Raw genomic sequence first — 22,800 nt, forward strand, 5'->3', positions numbered from 1 at the left:
TCGCCGGCGAGGAAGGCGACGAATTTGTCCGGCAGCCACTGGATGCCGAGTGGGTCGCCCTTGAGGACGACGACGAACATCACTTGTCGCTCCTCCTCCTGCATGTCCGACGATGAAGACGACGGCGTCACAGGCGACGGCAAGCGTTTAGCTCTGCCGCGGCCACGACCACGATCGTGACCTCGGCCTCCACCTCTACTAGACATGGCGTCAACTCTTGATGAGATGGTGGCAGCTAGAGTTGGGGAGAGAGGCGCTAGGGTTTGCGTGTGAGGGACGATGAGAGATCGACCCTTTTTATAGGCCGGAGGGAGGCGGGGAAGCGGTGACGCTCATTAACGCCGGCACGCAGAGCTAGGCACGTCTGCAGGAACTGCACCGTCTCTGCACGCCAATGATTTTCGTCACGAGGTAGGCGACAGTTAGGTTAAACTTCAATGTGCCGCTGACGCCTCGGTCCCTCCTCTCCTTGTGTCCGGCGTGCCTGGAGCGTCTCCTGTGGGCGAGGACGGGCTCGGAGCGCCGGACACCGTATCGAGCCGCGCCGGATAAAAAAAAGGCTTTGAAGCATGCGGGTGGAGATGCTCCTAGGTTAGCCTCTTATCCTGTGGAGCAAGAAGCTCCTACCCAAATAATCAGGCTAGGCACGTGCGCCCCATTTTATATGACCAACGAGGCGGCGCCACCTGCGATCTGCCGCACCGCCCGCCTGTCGGCCACACCATCTAGGCTAAAACCAGGGTCTGGCTTCCCACCGTATCGTCTTCTTCCTCTGCGCTGGGTTGAGCGGTTTCCTGTAACCTATAAAATCCGGAGCACCTTGCTCTGCCCCCAACTCATCTCACTCTCACTCACACACTCTCTTAGCGACTTAGCCAGCTTTGTACTCTTCAGCGACTTCACTGCAGCTACCTCGCGGCCATGTCTACGGTGACCCGCGCCTACCTCGACCAGAGGCTCGCCATGGCAAAGCGCTGCTCCAGAGGTAACCAGCAATGGCCGGTTCCTCAGGCCAGCAATGCTCTTACCATTCTGTTGTACATAGCTGCGTGTCCATGCTGAAACTTTTATGTGATTAACATGTCTGTGGTGATTTGAAACTGCAGAGGCCGCCATGGCAGGAGCCAAGGCCGCGGCCGTCGCCACCGTCGCAGCCGCAGTCCCCACCGTAAGTACTACAACCGCACAAACATCACCTTTTTTCACCCTTCGCTACTGACTTCTTTATTTGGGAACAATGCACGATCTCATCATGTTTCTTCTTCCGTGCGATTTCTCCTCTACTCTCAGCTGGCGAGCGTGAGGATGCTGCCGTGGGCGAAGGCGCACCTGAACCCAGCCGGCCAGGCGCTCATCATCTCCACCGTCGCCGGGATGGCATACTTCATCGTCGCCGACAAGACCATCCTGTCCATGGCCAGGAAGCACTCGTTTGAGGGCGCGCCGGAGCATCTGAAGAACACATCCTTCCAGTATAGGCTCTAGATCAATAAGTTTGCAATAAACTGCGTGTACGCTGTCCGCCTCTATGCACGTGTCTGCTGAAAGATGGTACTATAATGTCAGCGACAGAGGCGAGGTGATACAGTGCAGATAGTAGTGTTTTGTCCTTCTCTTCCTGAGGAAATTAAGCACTTAATTATCTGATGATTTAATCATGCATGTATCTTATGAGCCAGAAATCTTGGATCTGTAACTATATAGTACTCCTATTTGTACATCCCTCAAGGTTACCCCTTTCATCATTCATCTTACTTTGAAAATGATATTTTGAAGTTTTAAAAAATTATGAAAAACTCCAACATATTATTGATAATGGTGTATTCTATCAAAAACATCTTGTATGTGTTAGATTATTAGGCGATTTCCGTGTGAGTTTAATTACCGAAATCAACATTACAGATGCACAGGCATACTTAACCATACACATCACACTAAGCACATGCATCAGATCTGAACATGGAACAAGTAGCAGTGCAAGGTAGGAGAGGAAAAGCACGTACATCGCGACCGGGAAGGTCGCACCAGCAGCAGCACCGCCACCACCATGGGTATTGTTGATGTCGCCCATGGTGTAGTCGGATCTGTCGATGAAGCAGCCGGGTCGTCGAAGAAGAAGACGAACAGTAGCGAGCAGTCGCGCCGAGACGCTCCCCAAAAACCTTATCGCCCGTCTCCCGGTGCAGGATCTCAACGGACGGAGTTTCGGAGGCCTGCTCTCCCGGACGGCTGTGCACGCAGTCGCCGGGATGGGGAAGACTAGAGAGTAGCGCAGCAAAAGGAACTTCACGAGAGAGAGGAACTAGAGAGTTCTGAGAACTGTGTATTTCTCTAGATCTGATCTGTCTCCTTGTATAGCCTGGGAAGCCGACCCGACCCGACCGCGTTGACACGCGTATGAAGCCAGGGACACGCGGCGAACATGCACATGCAGGTTGACACGTACCCAACACAGTTGGTGCACCAAGCAAAAAGTTTAGGCTTTCTTGAGTGTGTCTCGAACTCGAACTCGAACTCGAGTCACGAAACGCGACGTGCGTGCGTGACGAGGCGAGGCGGGGCGGGCGGAGGAGGAGGAGTGCGCGAGGGCTCTTTCTATTCTCACTCACTTGGAATGACTAGAACAGCAGCCCTTATATACCACTCCAACTCTCTCCCAACTAGCAATGTGGGACTAAACTTTGTCCCCAAAGGCTGTCCCAAGCTGCCAACGTGATGGGCCTTGAGATTTCAGGAATTGTAGACTATATGGGCTGCCTTACTGGGCTGCAGCCCATCTACATTCAACAATCCCCCACCAGATCTCAAATGCACATCAGATGACACATTAGTTCCGTTCACTGTTTAATATACCTGCACTTCGGTGGAGACTGTTAAGTTGAACTTCCACTTAGGCAAGGTGCTACGCTTGACTACAACTGAACAATGGACTATGCCTTGAATTGTCAGTCTTTGTGCAGCAAGTTTCGCTCAATGCCGGCATGGTACTAGGCTACCATAGCCTTCCCCTCGGGTGGAGCTTATAAGTCATACTCCTCGGCCTTTCATGAGCTTACTAGAGATTCACCCAAATCTCCCACACTATGACCAGTAGTGTCACTCATATAGGTGTGTTCTTCAAAGATCGCCCTGTAGGATAGCGTCTTCGCTCATTAAGAGCCGCTCAGAACACATTAAGACATTGTCAACCTGCCTTACAGTAGCTATGAGAGAATTGCATCTGCAGCGGAGTGGGAGTATTAAATTTTCTCTCAACTCAGTTACTCCGGTTTGTTTTCCCAGGTCCTAGTTCACGGAATTTCCGATCACATAGGTTGGGTTACCCCCTCGGCAACTCAAGTGGGTCTCAAACCCATCTCCATCGATGCAAGGTCTATCATATTTCTTGATAGTCCTTTTGTGAAAGGATCTGCCAGATTTTTAGCACTTTGGACATAATCCAATGCTATCACTCCGGAGTTCTTCAGTTTTCTGACAGACTTCAATCTCCTCTTGATATGTTTGGAACTTTTCATATTATCCTTAGAACTTTTTACTTTGATAATCACAGTTTGATTATCACAGTTCATGAGGATAGCCGGTATTGGTTTTTCAACCATAGGCAAGTCCATCAAGAGCTCACGAAGCCATTCCGCTTCGACAGTAGCTGTATCTAATGCTGTGAGTTCTGCTTCCATAGTTGACCTCGTTAAGATGGTCTGCTTGCAAGAATTCCAGGAAACAGCGCCACCACCAAGAGTGAAAACATATCCACTTGTGGCCTCCATCTTACCATCAGAAATCCAATTGGAATCACTATACCCTTCAAGTCCTCTTGGATACCCGGTATAATGAATTCCATAACTTATGGTTCCCTTTAGATAGCGCATCACTCTCTCAAGAGCATGCCAATGATCATCTCCCGGGTTGGCCACAAACCGGCTGAGTTTGCATACAGCAAACGAGATATCAGGCCTCGTAGCGCAAGCTAAATACATGAGTGAACCAATGATTTGAGAGTATCTCAATTGATCTTTAGTTGCCTTTTCATTCTTTCGAAGCAAGACACTAGGATCATAAGGTGTGAGAGAAGATTTGCAATCAGCATAGCCAAATCTGCTCAACACCTTCTCAACATAATGAGATTGCACAAGTGTAATCCCATTATTCCCATCTCTCAATAACTTGATGTTCAATATAACATCAGCTTCTCCAAGATCTTTCATCTCGAAACACTGAGATAAGAAGGTTTTTACCTCCTCAATCACTTTGAGACTTGTCCCAAAAATTAGTATGTCATCCACATACAAGCATAGGACAACTCCCTCACCCCCACCATGGCGGTAATACACACATTTGTCGGCTTCATTGACAACAAAGCCCATAGATGTCAAAGTTCTTTCGAACTTCTCATGCCATTGTTTGGGTGCTTGTTTGAGACCATACAAAGATTCCTTTAATTTACACACCTTTCTTTCTTGACCCTGTAGTATGAAACCATCAGGCTGTTCCATGTAAATTTCCTCGTCCAACCATCCATTTAGGAAAGCCGTCTTAACGTCCATTTGATGAACGAGAAGACCGTGTGAGGCAGCCAATGACAGTAGTACTCGAATTGTGGTCAATCTCGCTACAGGTGAGTAGGTATCGAAGAAATCTTCACCTTCCTTTTGGGTATAGCCTTTGGCTACAAGCCGAGCTTTGTACTTCTCAATAGTACCATCAGCTCGAAGCTTCTTCTTAAATACCCATTTACATCCTACAGGTTTGCACCCATAAGGACGCTCAGATAACTCCCACGTTCCATTAGCCAAGATGGAATCCATCTCGCTTTGAACCGCTTCCTTCCAGTAGTCTGCATCAGGAGATGCGAGAGCTTCTGAAATGGTAGTGGGAGTATCATCCACAAGATACACAATGAAATCATTGCCAAAAGACTTTGCAGTCCTTTGTCTCTTACTCCTTGTAGGAGCTTCATTGTTATCTTCATCAGAATCTGAACTCTCATCATCAGATTCGTCATCAGACTCCATATGAGTTTCATGTATTGGATCAGATTCCCAACTAGACATGCCATGCATATCTCTTATAGGAAATATATCCTCAAAGAATGTAGCATCTCTTGATTCAAAGATGGTGCCAACATTCATGTCGTCCACTCCAGATTTCACCACAAGAAATCTATAAGCAATGCTATGGACAGCATAGCCAAGAAAGACACAGTCCACGGTTTTTGGTCCAAGCTTTCGCTTTTTGGTGATTGGCAAATTCACTTCAGCCAAACAGCCCCAAGTTCGTAGGTAGGAGAGTGTTGGTCTCTTCTTTTCCCATTCCTCATAAGGGGTAATCTCTTTATTCTTGGTTGGAACACGGTTTAGGACATGACACGAAGTCAATATAGCCTCCCCCCACCATTCCTTGGATAAACCCGAAACATCTAACATGGCGTTAACCAAATCTGTTAGAGTACGGTTTTTCCTTTCCGCAATCCCATTGGATTGTGGGGAATTGGGAGGCGTCCTCTCATGGATTATACCATGTTCCGCACAGAATAAATTGAACTCATTAGAAAAGTACTCTCCACCACGATCGGACCGAACCCTTTTTATCTTTCTTTCAAGTTGGTTCTCAACTTCAGCCTTATAGATTTTAAAGAAATCAAGAGCCTCATCTTTAGTTTTCAGGAGATACACATAACAGTACCTAGTGGAATCATCAATCAAAGTCATGAAATATTTCTTTCCACCTTTTATCAACTCACCATTCATCTCACATAGATCTGAATGTATGAGCTCTAGTGGTGCCAAGTTTCTTTCCTACGCAGGCTTGTGAGGCTTACGAGGCTGCTTTGCTTGCACACAAGCATCGGACTTAGAGCCTTTGACAAAGGTGAATTTCGGAATTAAACTCATATCAGCAAGCCGCGTCATACAACCGAAATTAACATGGCAAAGTCGTGAATGCCAAACATTAGTTTCATTAACACTAGTGCTTACATGGTTCACAACATTATCACAGAAGTCTTCTAGAGAGAAGCGCAACATTCCCTCACACTCATATCCCTTTCCAACAAAAGTTCCATACTTAGACAGTACAACTTTATTGGACTCAAACACCAACTTAAACCCATCTTTCATAAGACGGGAGCCACTAACGAGATTCTTCTTGATAGAAGGGACATGCAGCACGTTCTTCAGTTGCACGATCTTTCCCGAAGTAAACTTCAGATCTACCGTGCCAACACCACGAACAGTAGCATGTAACCCATTTCCCATCATTACTGAGAAACCTCGGGCCTGATAAGAGGTAAACATGGAGATATCAGCACACACATGAACATTAGCACCTGTATCAACCCACCATTCCGTGGGCTGAAACACCGAAAGAACAGTAGGTAACATATTACCATACCCTGTAGTTCCTTCTTCTGTGTTGCCAATGACCATGCTGACAGAATTTGAGTTCTGTCCAGCCTGACATTTCTTTCCTTTGCGTTGTGGACAACGATTGGCCCAATGGCCAGTCTCGCCACACACCCAGCAAGGATCTTTCTTCTCCGTTTTCCCCTTCTTCTTGAAGTTGGTAGTCTGGGAGACTCCCTTATTCTTTTCCTTGGACTTGTGGGCATTTTTCTGCACCATATTAGCAGCAGAACGTCCCTCGGTTCCTCCAGTGTGTTTGTCTTTTGCCCTCGCCTTCTCCTCAACATCCAGAGAGCCCATGATATTCTCAACAGAAAACTCATGCCTCTGATGTTTCAGGGAAGTGGCAAAGTTCCTCCATGAAGGGGAAAGCTTAGCGACAATGCATCCCGCGACAAACTTGTCCGGTAGCACACACTTGAGGAGCTCAAGTTCCTTTGCCATGATCTATATCTCATGAGCCTGTTCTACTACAGATCGGTTCTCAACCATTCTGTAGTCATTGAACTACTCCATAGCATACAGTTCACCTCCGGCATCGGCAGCACCAAACTTAGCGTCCAGTGCATCCCACAGTTCCTTCCCATTTCGTATGTGCAGATAAGCATCAACCAACTTCTCTCCAAGCACACTTAGGACGGCACCCACAAAGATTACGGTAGCATCCCCGAACGCTTTATCCTCTTCAGGAGTAAGCGGACCTCTGGGGGTACCTTCCGCAACTCGATGCACGCCCATAGAAGTGAGCCACAAGAGGGTCTTACTCTGCCATCTCTTGAAATGAGAACCCGTAAACGGGCTTGGTTTAAGCGCAGCAGCAAAACCAGACGGTGAAAATTGCCTAAGCACATAAGGTTTTGGATTGTTAGATTATTAGGCAATTTCCGTGTGAGTTTAATTACCGAAATCAACATTACAGATGCACAGGCATACTTAACCATACACATCAGACTAAGCACATGCATCAGATCTGAACATGGAACAAGTAGCAGTGCAAGGTAGGAGAGGAAAAGCACGTACATCGCGACCGGGAAGGTCGCACCAGCAGCAGCACCGCCACCACCATGGGTATTGTTGATGTCGCCCATGGTGTAGTCGGATCTATCGATGAAGCAGCCGGGTCGTCGAAGAAGAAGACAAACAGTAGCGAGCAGTCGCGCCGAGACGCTCCCCAAAAACCTTATCGCCCGTCTCCCGGTGCAGGATCTCAACGGACGGAGTTTCGGAGGCCTGCTCTCCCGGACGGCTGTGCACGCAGTCGCCGGGATGGGGAAGACTAGAGAGTAGCGCAGCAAAAGGAACTTCACGAGAGAGAGGAACTAGAGAGTTCTGAGAACTGTGTATTTCTCTAGATCTGATCTGTCTCCTTGTATAGCCTGGGAAGCCGACCCGACCCGACCGCGTTGACACGCGTATGAAGCCAGGGACACACGGCGAACATGCACATGCAGGTTGACACGTACCCAACACAGTTGGTGCACCAAGCAAAAAGTTTAGGCTTTCTTGAGTGTGTCTCGAACTCGAACTCGAGTCACGAAACGCGACGTGCGTGCGTGACGAGGCGAGGCGAGGCGAGGCGGGGCGGGTGGAGGAGGAGGAGTGCGCGAGGGCTCTTTCTATTCTCACTCACTTGGAATGACTAGAACAGCAGCCCTTATATACCACTCCAACTCTCTCCCAACTAGCAATGTGGGACTAAACTTTGTCCCCAAAGGCTGTCCCAAGCTGCCAACGTGATGGGCCTTGAGATTTCAGGAATTGTAGACTATATGGGCTGCCTTACTGGGCTGCAACCCATCTACATTCAACAGTATGTTGGGACACACGGAAATAAGAAGATGTGACAAATTTGAAAGGTTTCAAATTTTACACTATTCATGGTTCTGATACACACTTTAATAAAAATGTTCCATCCTAAAATATATGGGTTTTCGAGTTAATATTTTGCATATTAATAGAATACATCGCCTATGTCTATATTTTTTTCTGAATTTTTTAAACTTAAAAATGTCATTTTATTTTTTATTAGAAAATAAATTACATTTAATGCTACAAAATGCCACGTCCATGGGAAGAACAGTGCAGTCATCCACTAGTAGCAATTTAGTAAATGTTCTCCCAAAAAATTGTAACGAACGTTTCTTTTTAGGGTGCAAACAAAAATTGGGAAAACCTTATCCAACAAACGAGTAATCAATGAAAGAAAAATCGTATGACCAACCGGCCCACTCCAATGTTATTGATGACAAAGTTGATACTGTATACAAGAGTTCTCTGTAGTGACATAAGGTGGCCACAACAACGAGAAATAACTGCGTTCCATGCATGAGACATCCCACGCACGAAACCGCTCTCTTTTGTTGTGTTTTTATATGTCTGAGACATCTGAAACATGATGAAACTTAATAATACTTAGCAGCATAAATCACAAAGCCATAAAAACCGTGAGTCCACCTCCCCTGCACGAGACAACCTCCCCTCTCCCACAATAGGATTATAACATGTTCCAAACCTGGTAAGAACCACAAATAAGGGAAGCTAAACAGATAATAATAAAACATAGCTCGTGCATTCACCGGTGGGTTTCTCATAGTGGGAGTAACATAGCTAGTAACATCACACACTTCAAAGCATTTTGGTGACATGGCATGATAATAAATGAAGAAAGAGAATGAGGTGGTAACTAGCTATGTTACCATAACATCACATTTCTCAAGACAAGATGAGTCTACAATCTAATAAATATAGCATGCATGATACCACATATAACTAACTATCCACTATGGAGATTGTAACGTAGGGTAGTAACATGCAACATGTTACTACTCTATGTTACTCCCCACTATGACTAGTCAAAGATTTGACTCATGTCATTGACCAGTAAAATTTTGGGCTGGTGCACATCAGCACATGCTCTGCTTCGTTCTTTTTTTTTACAGAGAACAGACGCTGCTAGCTAGTAGTAGATGCTGAGTAGTAGATTCGAGATCAAAGGGCTACATCATCATATGTGGTAGGGCTTACTTCATAGGGTTTATTCAAAGTTTCCGCTCAGCAACATTTGACTCATGTCATTAACCAGTCAAGGTTTAGGCAGGCGCACATGCTCTGCTGCTTCGTTTTGTTATTTTACAGAGAATAGATGCTAGTCAGTGTGATGAACTGCTCCTGCCTAATTGTATATCTCTGGGTCCTTCTTTGTAAAGCTTTGTGTAAAGATTAGGATCTCCAACAACATCCAAATCCTGTGGCTCCCTACCACAGTTTTGGATCACCTGTGACACCCAGAAAGTGTGCCATCGCCCGCCCACCAACTCATTCCGGGACTCGGAGCGAGTGACCCACGGTTTACACTCAAAACCGTGCGTGGCCGCCACCTTTTTGGCCACTATAAATACACGGCTTTGCTATCTCCTCGTCAGCCAACAAGACAAGCCCATCTCCTCTCACTCGCTTAGATCTCACGAAGGAAGATGTCGTCGACGACGGTGACCCGTGCCTACCTCGACCACAAGCTCGCCCTCGCCAAACGCTGCTCCAGAGGTAACGATCGAATTCTTAGAGTTCAGTGCAGTACAGGCACAAGTCGTGCTGATCATCGAGCTTATACGAGCAAATTTGCAATGCCTTTTTTTCAGAGGCAACGCTCGCCGGAGCAAAGGCGGCGGCAGTCGCCACGGTCGCATCTGCAGTCCCAACGGTGAGCATCTCTAATAGTCTATTCATGCATGCTAGTATCTCGGTTGCTGATTGAGATGTAATGAACTGTCAATGTGGTTCAGTTGGCGAGCGTGAGGATGCTGCCGTGGGCCAAGGCGAACCTGAACCCCACCGGGCAGGCCCTCATCGTCTGCACCATCGCCGGGATGGCCTACTTCGTCGCCGCCGACAAGAAGATCCTGGCGCTGGCAAGGAGGCACTCGTACGAGCAGGCCCCCGACCACCTCAAGGACACCTCCTTCTCTGCCGCTGCTGCCCGTCACCATCCAGCATTCTTCAGGCCATGAGCTACCTATAGTGTTGCTGCTACTGCACGCACCGCCGTCAATGTCCAAATAACTTATGCTGCTGCATATTTTCCTCCGAAATGCTCATAATATGCTGTAATACTTAGTACAGTCTCTTTCAGAGAGATCGAGCGGTGCATTGTGCCTAATGCTGTAATCTGGTTTCACTACATACTGAATCGCTTCCGTCACCATTCACCTTCGCGTTGACTGTTCTTGCTCTTCGGAATCACCAAGAACAGCAGATCCTCGATATAGCAAAAGAACAAAATAAACTACATCACTATCAATATAAATAAAAAAATTGTACCTGAAGTAGAGCCTCTCGAATGCATACACATTTCGAATCTTATAGATTTAACACTTTCAACACAACTCTCCCAACCAGATTCAGGCTTTCCCATGTTGGCTCCTACAAAAGAGATGAACAGAAGGTCAGAAGCGGGCCTATACAGAAGTACAACACAATTTAATAAATTTAGGAATGGAGATTGAAGAATACCTAGGTTAGTACCGCTTAGGGCACTTGCTACGGGAAAAACTGATAAAAAATAGCAGAAAAGAGGCACGCCAGAGGAAGGATGACGCACCTATTCACGATCAACTCCCGATGGCACCCGTGGTCATTGGGTGTGGGTGGAGCCAAACCAAACCCGCACCCATGTTCTAAAATCTTACCCGCACCTAGGTACAGATTTGATCCCATACCTGCACCCAGACGGGTAAAAAAAACACATGGGTATTACCTACATGTCAATCCAAATAATGCAACACGGCAATATCATTCCTTCACTGATTCAGCAAACCAGAACAAATGAAAAAGGAACAACAAAATAGACCGCGTACATGAAAGAAAACAGGACATGGGAGACGGAGAGGCCAAAGAAGGGACTGGAGAGACGAAAAGGCGTGGGCGTCAATTTGAGGAAGTGGCCAAGGGCTAGGGAAAAGACTTTAAAAAAATTGAGCAACTGAGGAGGCAATTACCACAAGATTTTTGGATTTTTTATGGACATATCCTATTAAACAGAGGACCCACACATATGAAGATAACAGGGTAGGTGGTATGCGGGTATAGGTTTTGCATTCCCATACCCACACCCTCCATACCCATTGGGTAGGGACTATTTACCATTTACTTATTCATGAGTTAAAATTTTCTACCATACCCTTACCCTAATGGGTTAAAATCCGATGGGTAAGCGGCCAATGGGTACAAACTAACGCATCGCTTCGCTTCAAGCCGAAGAATCTGCATAAATGCATAAATGATACGGAAAGAGGCGGTGAGCCGGCTACAGGATACAAAAAAATGTGCCGCTTCGCATCAGGCGTCTTTTCGTGCTCGTCGAACTCACACGCGTCGTATCAATCAGCGCCCGACCTCATTGAGTTGGCTCCAATCGATTCCCGTGAGGCCGTGATATGAGTCAGGGAGGCCGATGGATCCTATATGCCGACCAGATCGGCAACTACCGCGCGTCGCCGAAAGGATGAGATGTCACCTAGAGGGGGTGAATAGGCGTGATACGTCTCAAACGTATCTATAATTTCTTATGTTCCATGCTAGTTTTATGACAATACTCACATGTTTTATATACACTTTACATCATTTTGATGCATTTTTTGGCACTAACCTATTAACAAGATGCCGAAGCGCCAGTTCATGTTTTCTGCTGTTTTTGGTTCCAGAAATCCTACACAGGAAATATTCTCGGAATTGGACGAAACAAAAGCCCACGGCCCTATTTTCCACGGAGGATTCCAGAACACCGAAGAAGAGTCGGAGGCGGCCAGTAGGGGGGCCACCCCATAGGGCGGCGCGGCCCAGCCCCCTAGTGCGCCCAGGTGTGGGGAGGCCACCCCCTGGCTCCCCCGACGCTGCCTCTTCGCCTATATAATCCTTCGTATCGGAAAACCCTAGTACCGAGAGCCACGATACGAGAAAACATACTGAGACGCCGTCGCCGCCAATCCCATCTCGGGGGATTCAGGAGATCGCCTCCGGCACCCTGCCGGAGAGGGAAATCATCACCGGAGGACTCTACATCATCATGCCCGCCTCCGGATTGATGCGTGAGTAGTTCATCCTTGGAATATGGGTCCATAGCAGTAGCTAGATGGTTATCTTCTCCTCTTGTGCTATCATGTTTAGATCTTGTGAGCTGCCTATCATGATCAAGATCGTCTATTTGTAATGCTAAATGTTGTGTTTGTTGGGATCCGATTAATATGGAATACTATGTCAAGTTGATTATTGATCTATCATATATTTGTTGTTTATGATCTTGCATGCTCTCCGTTGCTAGTAGAGGCTCTGGCCAAGTTGATACTTGTGACTCCAAGAGGGGGTATTTATGTTCGATAGTGGGTTCATGCCTCCATTGAATCTGGGACAGTGACATAAAGTTCTAAGGTTATGGATGTGCTGTTGCCACTAGGGATAAAACATCAATGCTTCGTCTAAGGATATTTGTGTTGATTACATTACGCACCATACTTAATGCAATTGTCTGTTGTTTGCAACTTAATACTGGAAGGGGTGCGGATGCTAACCCGAAGCTGGACTTTTTAGGCATAGATGCATGCTGGATAGCGGTCTATGTTCTTTGTCGTAATGCCCTAAGTAAATCTCATATTAGTCATCATGATATGTATGTGCATTGTTATGCCCTCTCTATTTGTCAATTGCCCAACTGTAATTTGTTCACCCAACATGATATTTATCTTATTGGAGAGACACCACTAGTGAACTGTGGACCACGGTCCATTCTTTTACATCTGAAATACAATCTACTGCAATCATTGTTCTCTGCTGTTCTTCGTAAACAAACATCATTCTCCACACCATATGTTTAATCCTTTGTTTACAGCAAGCCAGTGAGATTGACAACCTCATTGTTAAGTTGGGGCAAAGTATTTTGATTGTGTTGTGCAGGTTCCACGTTGGCGCCGGAATCCCTGGTGTTGCGCCGCACTACACTCCTTCACCAACAACCTTCACGTGGCCTTCATCTCCTACTGGTTCGATAACCTTGGTTTCTTACTGAGGGAAAACTTGCTGCTGTACGCATCACACCTTCCTCTTGGGGTTCCCAACGGACGTGTGCTTCACGCGTTATCAAGCTCTTTTTCTGGCGCCGTTGTCGGGGAGATAAAGACACGCTGCAAGGGGAGTCTCTCACATCCAATCTTTTTACTTTGTTTATTGTCTTGCTTTACTTTATTTTATTTTCTGTCTTGTTTGCTTTCCTTATATCAAAAATACAAAAAAATTAGTTACTTGCATTTACTTCATTTTATTTTCTGTCTGGTTTTCTTTCTTTATATCAAAAACACAAACAAATTAGTTACTAGTTTTACTTATTTAATTCTGTTCTGCTTAGTTTATTTTTATTATTGCTAAAATAATTAATTCTGAAGTTGAAGTTCGTTCGTTTAAGCAACAAGGGGGAGAAAGTTTTAAAGATGCTTGGTATAGAATTAGTGATGCTCATCATAGGTGCACTAAGAAACACTCCACTATTATCCTCCTTATGAACTTTTATGTTGGTATCTCTAGCTGGAATAGGTATGTTCTTGATACTCTTGCGGGAGGTAATTTCCTAGGCACTCCTGCTTTAGAAGCTAGTTGCATTATTGAGAGTCTAGTTGGAATACCACCTGTTAATGAAGCTAAAATTAAAATCTCTCTTGAAGATGTCATGAAAAAGTTGGAGGCCATAGAGAAAAATCTTCCAAGTGTTGAGACTAAATTGGGAATATTACTTGATAACACTGATAAACTTGATAAATGTCTAGGAGGAATTAATGAAAGAATTGCTGTCTTAGAAACTTGTGCTATCCATGATAATCAAACCCATAGGATTGGTGAACTTGAAAAAGCTATGGGAACCTTGGGTTCAACTTTTTCTTCTCTTAAGTTTAAGGAGAAAGCTTACGTGGGTAAGGAGCAAAAATTCATGTATGTCTCTAAGGTGCCTAAGCCAAAGAATTATTATAAGCCTAAAATTGATAAAGCCCTTAGCACCACTATGGGAAATTTAGATAATGGAGCATCTAAGATACCTATTGTGACAAGTTGTGTTTTTAAGGAAAATCATGATGTTGATGCTTCATCTCTTGATGATACTTGAGTTACACTTTCTGCACCTAGCTGAAAGGCGTTAAAGAAAAGCGCTTATGGGAGACAACCCATCATTTTATTTCTGCAATTTTTGTTTTATATTTGTGTCTTGGAAGTTGTTACTACTGTAGCAACCTCTCCTTATCTTTACTTTATTGCATTGGTTGTGCCAAGTAAAGTCTTTGATAGTAAGGTTGATACTAGATTTGAATTTCTGCGCAGAAACAGATTTCTAGCTGTCACGAATTTGAGTAGAACTCTCTGTAGGAAACTCAGAAAAATCTGCGAAAATTCATGAGTGATCCCCAGATATGTACGCAATTTTCATTCAATTTGAGCTTCTTCATCTGAGCATGTTAAGTGCCTCTAAAAAATTCGTCTTTACGGACTGTTCTGTTTTGATAGACTCTTCCTTTTATTTCGTATTACCTCTTTTACTGTGTTGAGTGGATTTCTTTGTTCCATTAATTTTCAGTAGCTTTGGGTAATGTCCAGAAGTGTTAGGAATGATTGTGTCCTCTCTGAACATGTGAATTTTTGATTATGCACTAACCCTCTAATGAGTTTGTTTTGAGTTTGGTGTGGAGGAAGTTTTCAAGGGTCAAGAGAGGAGGATGATATAATATGATCAAGAAGAGTGAAAAGTCTAAGCTTTGGGATGCCCCCGTGGTTCATCCCTGCATATTTCAAGAAGACTCGAGCATCTAAGCTTGGGGATGCCCAAGGCATCCCCTTCTTCATCGACAACTTATCAGGTCACTTCTAGTGAAACTATATTTTTATTCCGTCACATCTTATGTGCTTTACTTGGAGCGTCTGTATGCTTTTATTTTTGTTTTTGTTTGAATAAATTCGGATCCTAGCATTCTTTGTGTGGGAGAAAGACACGCTCCGCTGTTTCATATGAACACTGGTGTTTTTAGCTTTACTTTTAATGTTCATGGCGAAGGTTGAAAACTGCTTCGTTCATTGCTATTTGGTTGGAAACAGAAAATGCTCCATGTGGTAATTGGTATATTGTCTTGAATAATTTGATACTTGGCAATTGTTTTGGGCTCTCAAATAGATCATGTTTAAGCTCTTGTATCATGTAGTTTAAACCTATTAGTGAAGAACTACCATAGAGCTTGTTGAAATTTGGATTGCATGATTGGTCTCTCTAAAAAAGTCTAGATATTTTCTGATAAAGGTGTTTGAACAACAAGGAGACAGTGTAGAGTCTTATTATGCTTGCAATATGTTCTTATGTAAGTTTTGCTGTACCGGTTCATACTTGTGTTTGCTTCAAACAACCTTGCTAGCCAAAGCCTTGTACTGAGAGGGAATGCTTCTCGTGCATCCAAAACCTTGAGCCAAAACCCATACCATTTGTGTCCACCATACCTACCTACTATGTGGTATTTCTCTGCCATTCCAAGTAAATTGCTTGCGTGCTACCTTTAAAATTTCAATCCTTGTCTTTGCAATACATAGCTCATGGGAAAATAGATTAAAAAACTATTGTGGTATTGAATATGTTGCTTATGTATCTTATTTCTTATAAGTTGCTTGTTGAGCGGTAACCATGTTTCTGGGGACGCCATCAACTATTACACCTTTGTTGAATATCATGTGAGTTGCTATGCATGTTCGTCTTGTCTGAAGTAAGGGTGATTTATCATGATTAAATTGTTTGAGTATGCATATTGTTAGAGAAGAACATTGGGCCGCCAACTAAAGCCATGTATCATGGTGGAAGTTTCAGTTTGGACATTAATTCTCAATCTCTTATGAGAATATTATCTGTTGTTGAATGCTTAAGCATTAAAGAGGAGTCCATTATCTGTTTTCTATGTTGTCCCGGTACGGATGTCCTCAAGATGAGATTAATCAAAAACGAGAAATCAAATGCGATCTATCTCCTTGGACCTTTGTACAGGTGACATAGAGGTACCCCTTTGTGACACTTGGTTGAAACATATGTAATGCAATGACAATCCATGGAAATCCGAGCTAATTAGGACAAGGTGCGAGCACTATTGGTATTCGATGCATGAGGCTTGCAACTTATAGGATGTTTTATGAATAACACATATGAATTATTACTACCGTTGACAAAATTGTTTCCATGTTTCCAAAATAAAAAAGCTCTAGCACATGAGTAATCCCTGCTTCCCTCTGCGAAGGGCCTTTCTTTTACTTTATGTTGAGTCAGTTTACCTACTTCCTTTTGTCTTAGAAGCAACCACTTGTGTCAACTGTGTGCATTGATTCCTACATACTTGCTTATTTGCGTTCATCATATTACTTTGTATTGACAATTATCCATGAGATAAACATGTTGAAGTTGAAAGCAACTGCTGAAACTTATATCTTCCTTTGTGTTGCTTCAAAACCTTCTACTAAGAATCTGTTGCTTTATGAGTTAACTCTTATGCAAGACTTATTGATGCTTGTTTTGAAAGTACTATTCATGAAAAGTCTCTGCTATATGATCAGTTGTTTACTCGTTATATTTACCATTGCTTTGAATCACTTCATTCATCTCATATGCTTTACAATAGTATTGATCAAGATTATGATAGCAGCATGTCACTTCAGAAATTATCCTTGTTATCGTTTACCTACTCGAGGGCGAGTAGGAACTAAGCTTGGGGATGCTTGATACGTCTCAAACGTATCTATAATTTCTTATATTCCATGCTAGTTTTATGACAATACTCACATGTTTTATATACACTTTACATCATTTTGATGCATTTTCCGGCACTAACCTATTAACAAGATGCCGAAGCGCCAGTTCCTGTTTTCTGTTGTTTTTGGTTTCAGAAATCCTACACAGGAAATATTCTCGGAATTGGACGAAACAAAAGCCCACGGCCCTATTTTCCACGGAGGATTCCAGAACACCGAAGAAGAGTCGGAGGCGACCAGTAGGGGGGCCACCCCATAGGGCGGCGTGGCCCAGCCCCCTGGCGCGCCCAGGTGTGGGGAGTCCACCCCCTGGCTCCCCTGACGCTGCCTCTTCGCCTATATAATCCTTCGTATCGGAAAACCCTAGTACCGAGATGTAGGAGAACGTTGCATAGAAAACAAAAATTTTCCTACCGCGAACACGCAATCCAAGCCAAGATGCAATCTAGAAGACGGTGGCAACGAGGGGGTATCGAGTCTCACCCTTGAAGAGATTCCAAAACCTACAAGAGGAGGCTCTTGTTGCTGCGGTAGACGATCACTTGCCGCTTGCAAAAGCGCGTAGAAGATCTTGATCACGATCGGTTCCGGCGCCACGAACGGGCAGCACCTCCGTACTCGGTCACACGTTCGGTTGTTGATGAAGACGACGTCCACCTCCCCGTTCCAGCGGGCAGCGGAAGTAGTAGCTCCTCTTGAATCCGACAGCACGACGGCGTGGTGTCGGTGGCGGTGTAGAAGTCCGGCGGAGCTTCGCTAAGCTACGCGGGCAATATGAAGTGGAGGAGCAAAGCTAGGGTTTGGGAGGGGGTGGCCGGCCACTCTATGGGGGGCGGCCAGCTTGTGGTCTTGGGGTGGCCGGCCCCCTCCCTTGGCCCCTCATTATATAGGTGGATCCCAAGTGTTGGTGTCCAAGTCTTCGAATAAGACCCGAAACCAAAACCTTCCATAGGAGGGGGGAAACCTAGCCCAACTAGGACTCCCACCCAAAGGTGGGATTCCCACCTCCCATGTGGGGGGTGGCCGGCCCCCTATGGTGGAGTCCACTTGGGACTCCACCCCCACTAGGGCTGGCCGGCCATGGAGGTGGAGTCCCTTGTGGACTCCACCTTCCTTGGTGGTTTCTTCCGGACTTTTCTAGAACCTTCTAGAACCTTCCATAGAACCTTCCGCGACATTTTATTCACATAAAATGACATCCTATATATGAATCTTATTCTCCGGACCATTCCGGAACTCCTCGTGATGTCCGGGATCTCATCCGGGACTCCGAAAAAATATTCGAACTACATTCCATAATTCAAGTGCTACCATTTCAACATCCAACTTTAAGTGTGTCACCCTACGGTTCGAGAACTATGTGGACATGGTTGAGTACTCACTCCGACCAATAACCAATAGCGGGATCTGGAGATCCATAATGGCTCCCACATATTCAACGATGACTTTAGTGATCGAATGAACCATTCACATACATTACCAATTCCCTTGGTCTCGCGATATTTTACTTGTCCGAGGTTTGATCTTCGGTATCACTCTATACCTTGTTCAACCTCGTCTCCTGACAAGTACTCTTTACTCGTACCGTGGTATGTGGTCTCTTATGAACTCATTCATATGCTTGCAAGACATTAGACGACATTCCACCGAGAGGGCCCAGAGTATATCTATCCGTCATCGGGATGGACAAATCCCACTGTTGATCCATATGCCTCAACTCATACTTTCCGGATACTTAATCCCACCTTTATAGCCACCCATTTACGCAGTGGTGTTTGGTGTAATCAAAGTACCTTTCCGGTATAAGTGATTTACATGATCTCATGGTCATAAGGATTAGGTAACTATGTATCGAAAGCTTATAGCAAATAACTTAATGACGAGATCTTATGCTACGCTTAATTGGGTGTGTCCATTACATCATTCATACAATGATATAACCTTGTTATTAATAACATCCAATGTTCATGATTATGAAACTAATCATCTATTAATCAACAAGCTAGTTTAAGAGGCATACTAGGGACTTCTTGTTTGTCTACATATCACACATGTACTAATGTTTCGGTTAATACAATTCTAGCATGATATATAAACATTTATCATAAACATAAAGATATAAATAATAACCACTTTATTATTGCCTCTAGGGCATATCTCCTTCACTCCCACTTGCACTAGAGTCAATAATCTAGATTACATTGTAATATACCTAACACCCATGGCATTCGGTGTTGGTCATGCTTTGCCCTAGGGAGAGCTTTAGTCAACGGATCTGCTACATTCAGATCGGTGTGTACTTTGCAAATCTTTACTTCTCCATCTTCGATGTACTCGCGAATCGAGTGGTAACGCAGCTTGATATGCTTCGCCTCTTGTGTGACCTTGGCTCTTGTGCATTGGCGATGGCACCCATGTTATCACAAGTAAATGATTAATGGGTCCAATGCACTAGGAACCACACCGAGCTCTACAATGAACCTCTTCATCCATACCGCTTCGATGAAGCCTCTGAAGCCGCTTATGTACTCGATTCGTTGAAGACTTCGCCACCGTGCACCGCTTCGAGCTTGCCCACCATCGCAGCACCATTCAATATAAACACGTACCTGCATTGTGACTTAGAGTCATCGGGATCGGTGTTCCAACTTGCATCGGTGTAACCGTTTACAACGAGCTCTTGGTCACCTCCATAACAAAGAAACATATCCTTAGTTCTTTTCAAGTACTTCAGATATTCTTGATCGCTGTCCAAGTGTTCCATTCCTGGATCACTTTGATATCTGCTAGTCAAACTAACAAAGCATGTGCTATATCCGGTCTAGTACATAGCATGGCATACATGATAGATCCTATCGCCGAGGCATAGGGGATGTTACTCATCCTTTCTCTTTCTTCTGCCGTAGCCGGTCCTTGAGTTTTACTCAATACCTTGCACAGTAACATAGGTAAGAACCCTTTCTTACTTTCGTCCATTCTAAACTTCTTTAGAATCTTGTCCAGATATGTACTCTGTGATAGCCCTATTAGGCGTCTTGATCTATCTCTATAAATCTTGATGCCTAATATATATGATGCTTCACCAAGGTCTTTCATTGAAAAACTATTATTCAAATAACCTTTAACACTGCTTAATAGTTCTATATCATTCCCGATCAATAATATGTCATCTACATATAATATCAGGAATGCTACAGAGCTCCCACTCACTTTCTTGTAAATACAGGCCTCTCCATGACACTGTATAAACCCGAAGTCTTTGATCACCTTATCAAAGCGTCGGTTCCAACTTCTCGATGCTTGCTTCAGTCCATAGATTGAACGCTGAAGTTTGCATACTTTGTCAGCATTTTTAGGATCGACAAAACCTTTGGGTTGTACCATATACAACTCTTCCTCAATGTCTCCATTAAGGAACGCCGTTTTGACATCCATCTGCCAAATCTCATAATCGAAAAATGCAGCTATTGCTAACAAAATCCTCACAGATTTTAGCTTCGCTACAGGTGAGAAAGTCTCATCGTAGTCAACTCCTTGAATTTGTCGGAAACCCTTTGCGACAAGTCGAGCTTTATAGACAGAATATTACCATCAAGATCTGTTTTTCTCTTGAAGATCCATTTATTTTCGACAGCCTTTCGGCTATCGTAAGTCTACCAAAGTCCATACTTTGTTATCATACATGGATCCCATTTCGGATTTCATGGCTTCTTGCCATTTGTTGGAATCTGGGCTCATCATCGCTTCTTCATACGTCGCAGGGTCCTCATCATTGTTATCTACAATCATGACATTTAGACAAGGATCATACCAATCAGGAGTGGCACGTTCCCTTGTCGATCTGCGAGGTTCAATAGTTTCCTCGTTCGAAGTTTCATGATCATTATCATTAGCTTCCTCTGTTGCGGTGTAGGCGGTACAGTACAACTTCCGCATCGCGCTACTCTGATCAACGAGTATAGATTCATCAATCTCATCGAGTTCTACTTTTCTTCCAGTCACTTCTTTAGTGAGAAATTCTTTCTCAAGAAAGGTTCCGTTCTTAGCAACAAATATTTTGCCTTCGGATCTGTGATAGAAAGTGTACCCTATAGTTTCCTTAGGGTATCCTATGAAGACGCATTTCTCCGCTTTGGGTTCTAGCTTGTCCGGTTGTAACTTCTTTACATAGGCTTCGCAACCCCAAACTTTCAGGAACGACAGCTTAGGTTTCTTATTAAACCATAATTCATACGGTGTCGTTTCTACGGATTTTGATGGTGCTCTATTTAAAGTGAATGCGGCTGTCTCTAATGCATAACTCCAAAATGATAACGGCAAATCAGTAAGAGACATCATACTACGAACCATATCTAAGAGAGTTCGATTACGACGTTCGGACACACCGTTTCGTTGAGGTGTTCCCGGCGGTGTCAATTGTGAAAGTATTCCGCATTTCTTTAAATGCATGCCAAACTCATAACTCAGATATTCACCTCCACGATCAGATCGTAGAAATTTGATCTTCTTGTTACGTTGATTTTCTACTTCACTTTGAAATTCCTTAAACTTCTCGAAAGTTTCGGATTTATGTTTCATGAAATAGATATTCCCATATCTACTCAGATCATCTGTGAAGGTTAGAACATAACGATAACCACCGCGTGATGCTACGCTCATTGGTCCACATACATCGGTATGTATGATTTCCAATAAGTCAGTAGCTCGCTCCATCATCGTCGGCGAAGCACCAAGGTCAATGGCACCGTCTTCATGATTGTCCTCCATGTAGCAACTATTACAACTACTTTGAAATACTACTCAACATGAAATTTAAAGACAACCATAAGGCTCCTGCCGGTTGCCACAATACAATAATGATCATCTCATACATATTCATCATCACATTATGGCCATATCACATCACCAAACCCTGCAAAAACAAGTTAGACGCTCTCTAATTTGGTTTGCATATTTTACGTGGTTTAGGGTTTTCGATATAGATCTAATCTACCTACGAACATGAACCACAACGTTGATACTAATGTTGTCAATAGAAGAGTAAATTGAATCTTTACTATAGTAGGAGAGACAGACACCCGCAAAGCCTCTTATGCAATACAAGTTGCATGTCGAACGAGGAACAAGTCTCATGAACGCGGTCATGTAAAGTTAGTCCGAGCCGCTTCATCCCACTATGCCATAAAGATGCAAAGTACTCAAACTAAAGATAACAAGAGCATCAACGCCCACAAACCATTGTGTTCTACTCGTGCAACCATCTATGCATAGACACGGCTCTGATACCACTGTAGGAGAACGTTGCATAGAAAACAAAAAATTTCCTACCGCGAACACGCAATCCAAGCCAAGATGCAATCTAGAAGACGGTGGCAACGAGGGGGTATCGAGTCTCACCCTTGAAGAGATTCCAAAACCTACAAGAGGAGGCTCTTGTTGCTGCGGTAGACGATCACTTGCCGCTTGCAAAAGCGCGTAGAAGATCTTGATCACGATCGGTTCCGGCGCCACGAACGGGCAGCACCTCCGTACTCGGTCACACGTTCGGTTGTTGATGAAGACGACGTCCACCTCCCCGTTCCAGCGGGCAGCG

At 44.4% G+C, this 22,800-nt stretch overlaps 2 protein-coding genes across 2 annotated transcripts; both read left to right on the forward strand.

Moving 5' to 3' along the window:
• Positions 1–784: 784 nt before the first annotated feature.
• LOC127311320 (early nodulin-93) lies at positions 785–1,660 on the forward strand. Its single transcript, XM_051341729.2, has 3 exons — positions 785–985; positions 1,107–1,168; positions 1,291–1,660. The coding sequence occupies exons 1-3, from the start codon at positions 922–924 to the stop codon at positions 1,483–1,485; spliced, it is 321 nt and encodes a 106-aa protein (XP_051197689.1). The 5' UTR covers positions 785–921; the 3' UTR covers positions 1,486–1,660.
• Positions 1,661–9,835: 8,175 nt separating this feature from the next.
• LOC127311319 (early nodulin-93) lies at positions 9,836–10,602 on the forward strand. Its single transcript, XM_051341727.2, has 3 exons — positions 9,836–9,944; positions 10,040–10,101; positions 10,184–10,602. Exons 1-3 carry the CDS (start codon positions 9,875–9,877, stop codon positions 10,406–10,408), a joined length of 357 nt encoding a protein of 118 aa, XP_051197687.1. The 5' UTR covers positions 9,836–9,874; the 3' UTR covers positions 10,409–10,602.
• Positions 10,603–22,800: the final 12,198 nt, after the last annotated feature.

This window comes from Lolium perenne, chromosome 7 (assembly GCF_019359855.2).
Source record: "Lolium perenne isolate Kyuss_39 chromosome 7, Kyuss_2.0, whole genome shotgun sequence".
Classification (NCBI taxonomy): Eukaryota; Viridiplantae; Streptophyta; class Magnoliopsida; order Poales; family Poaceae; genus Lolium; species Lolium perenne.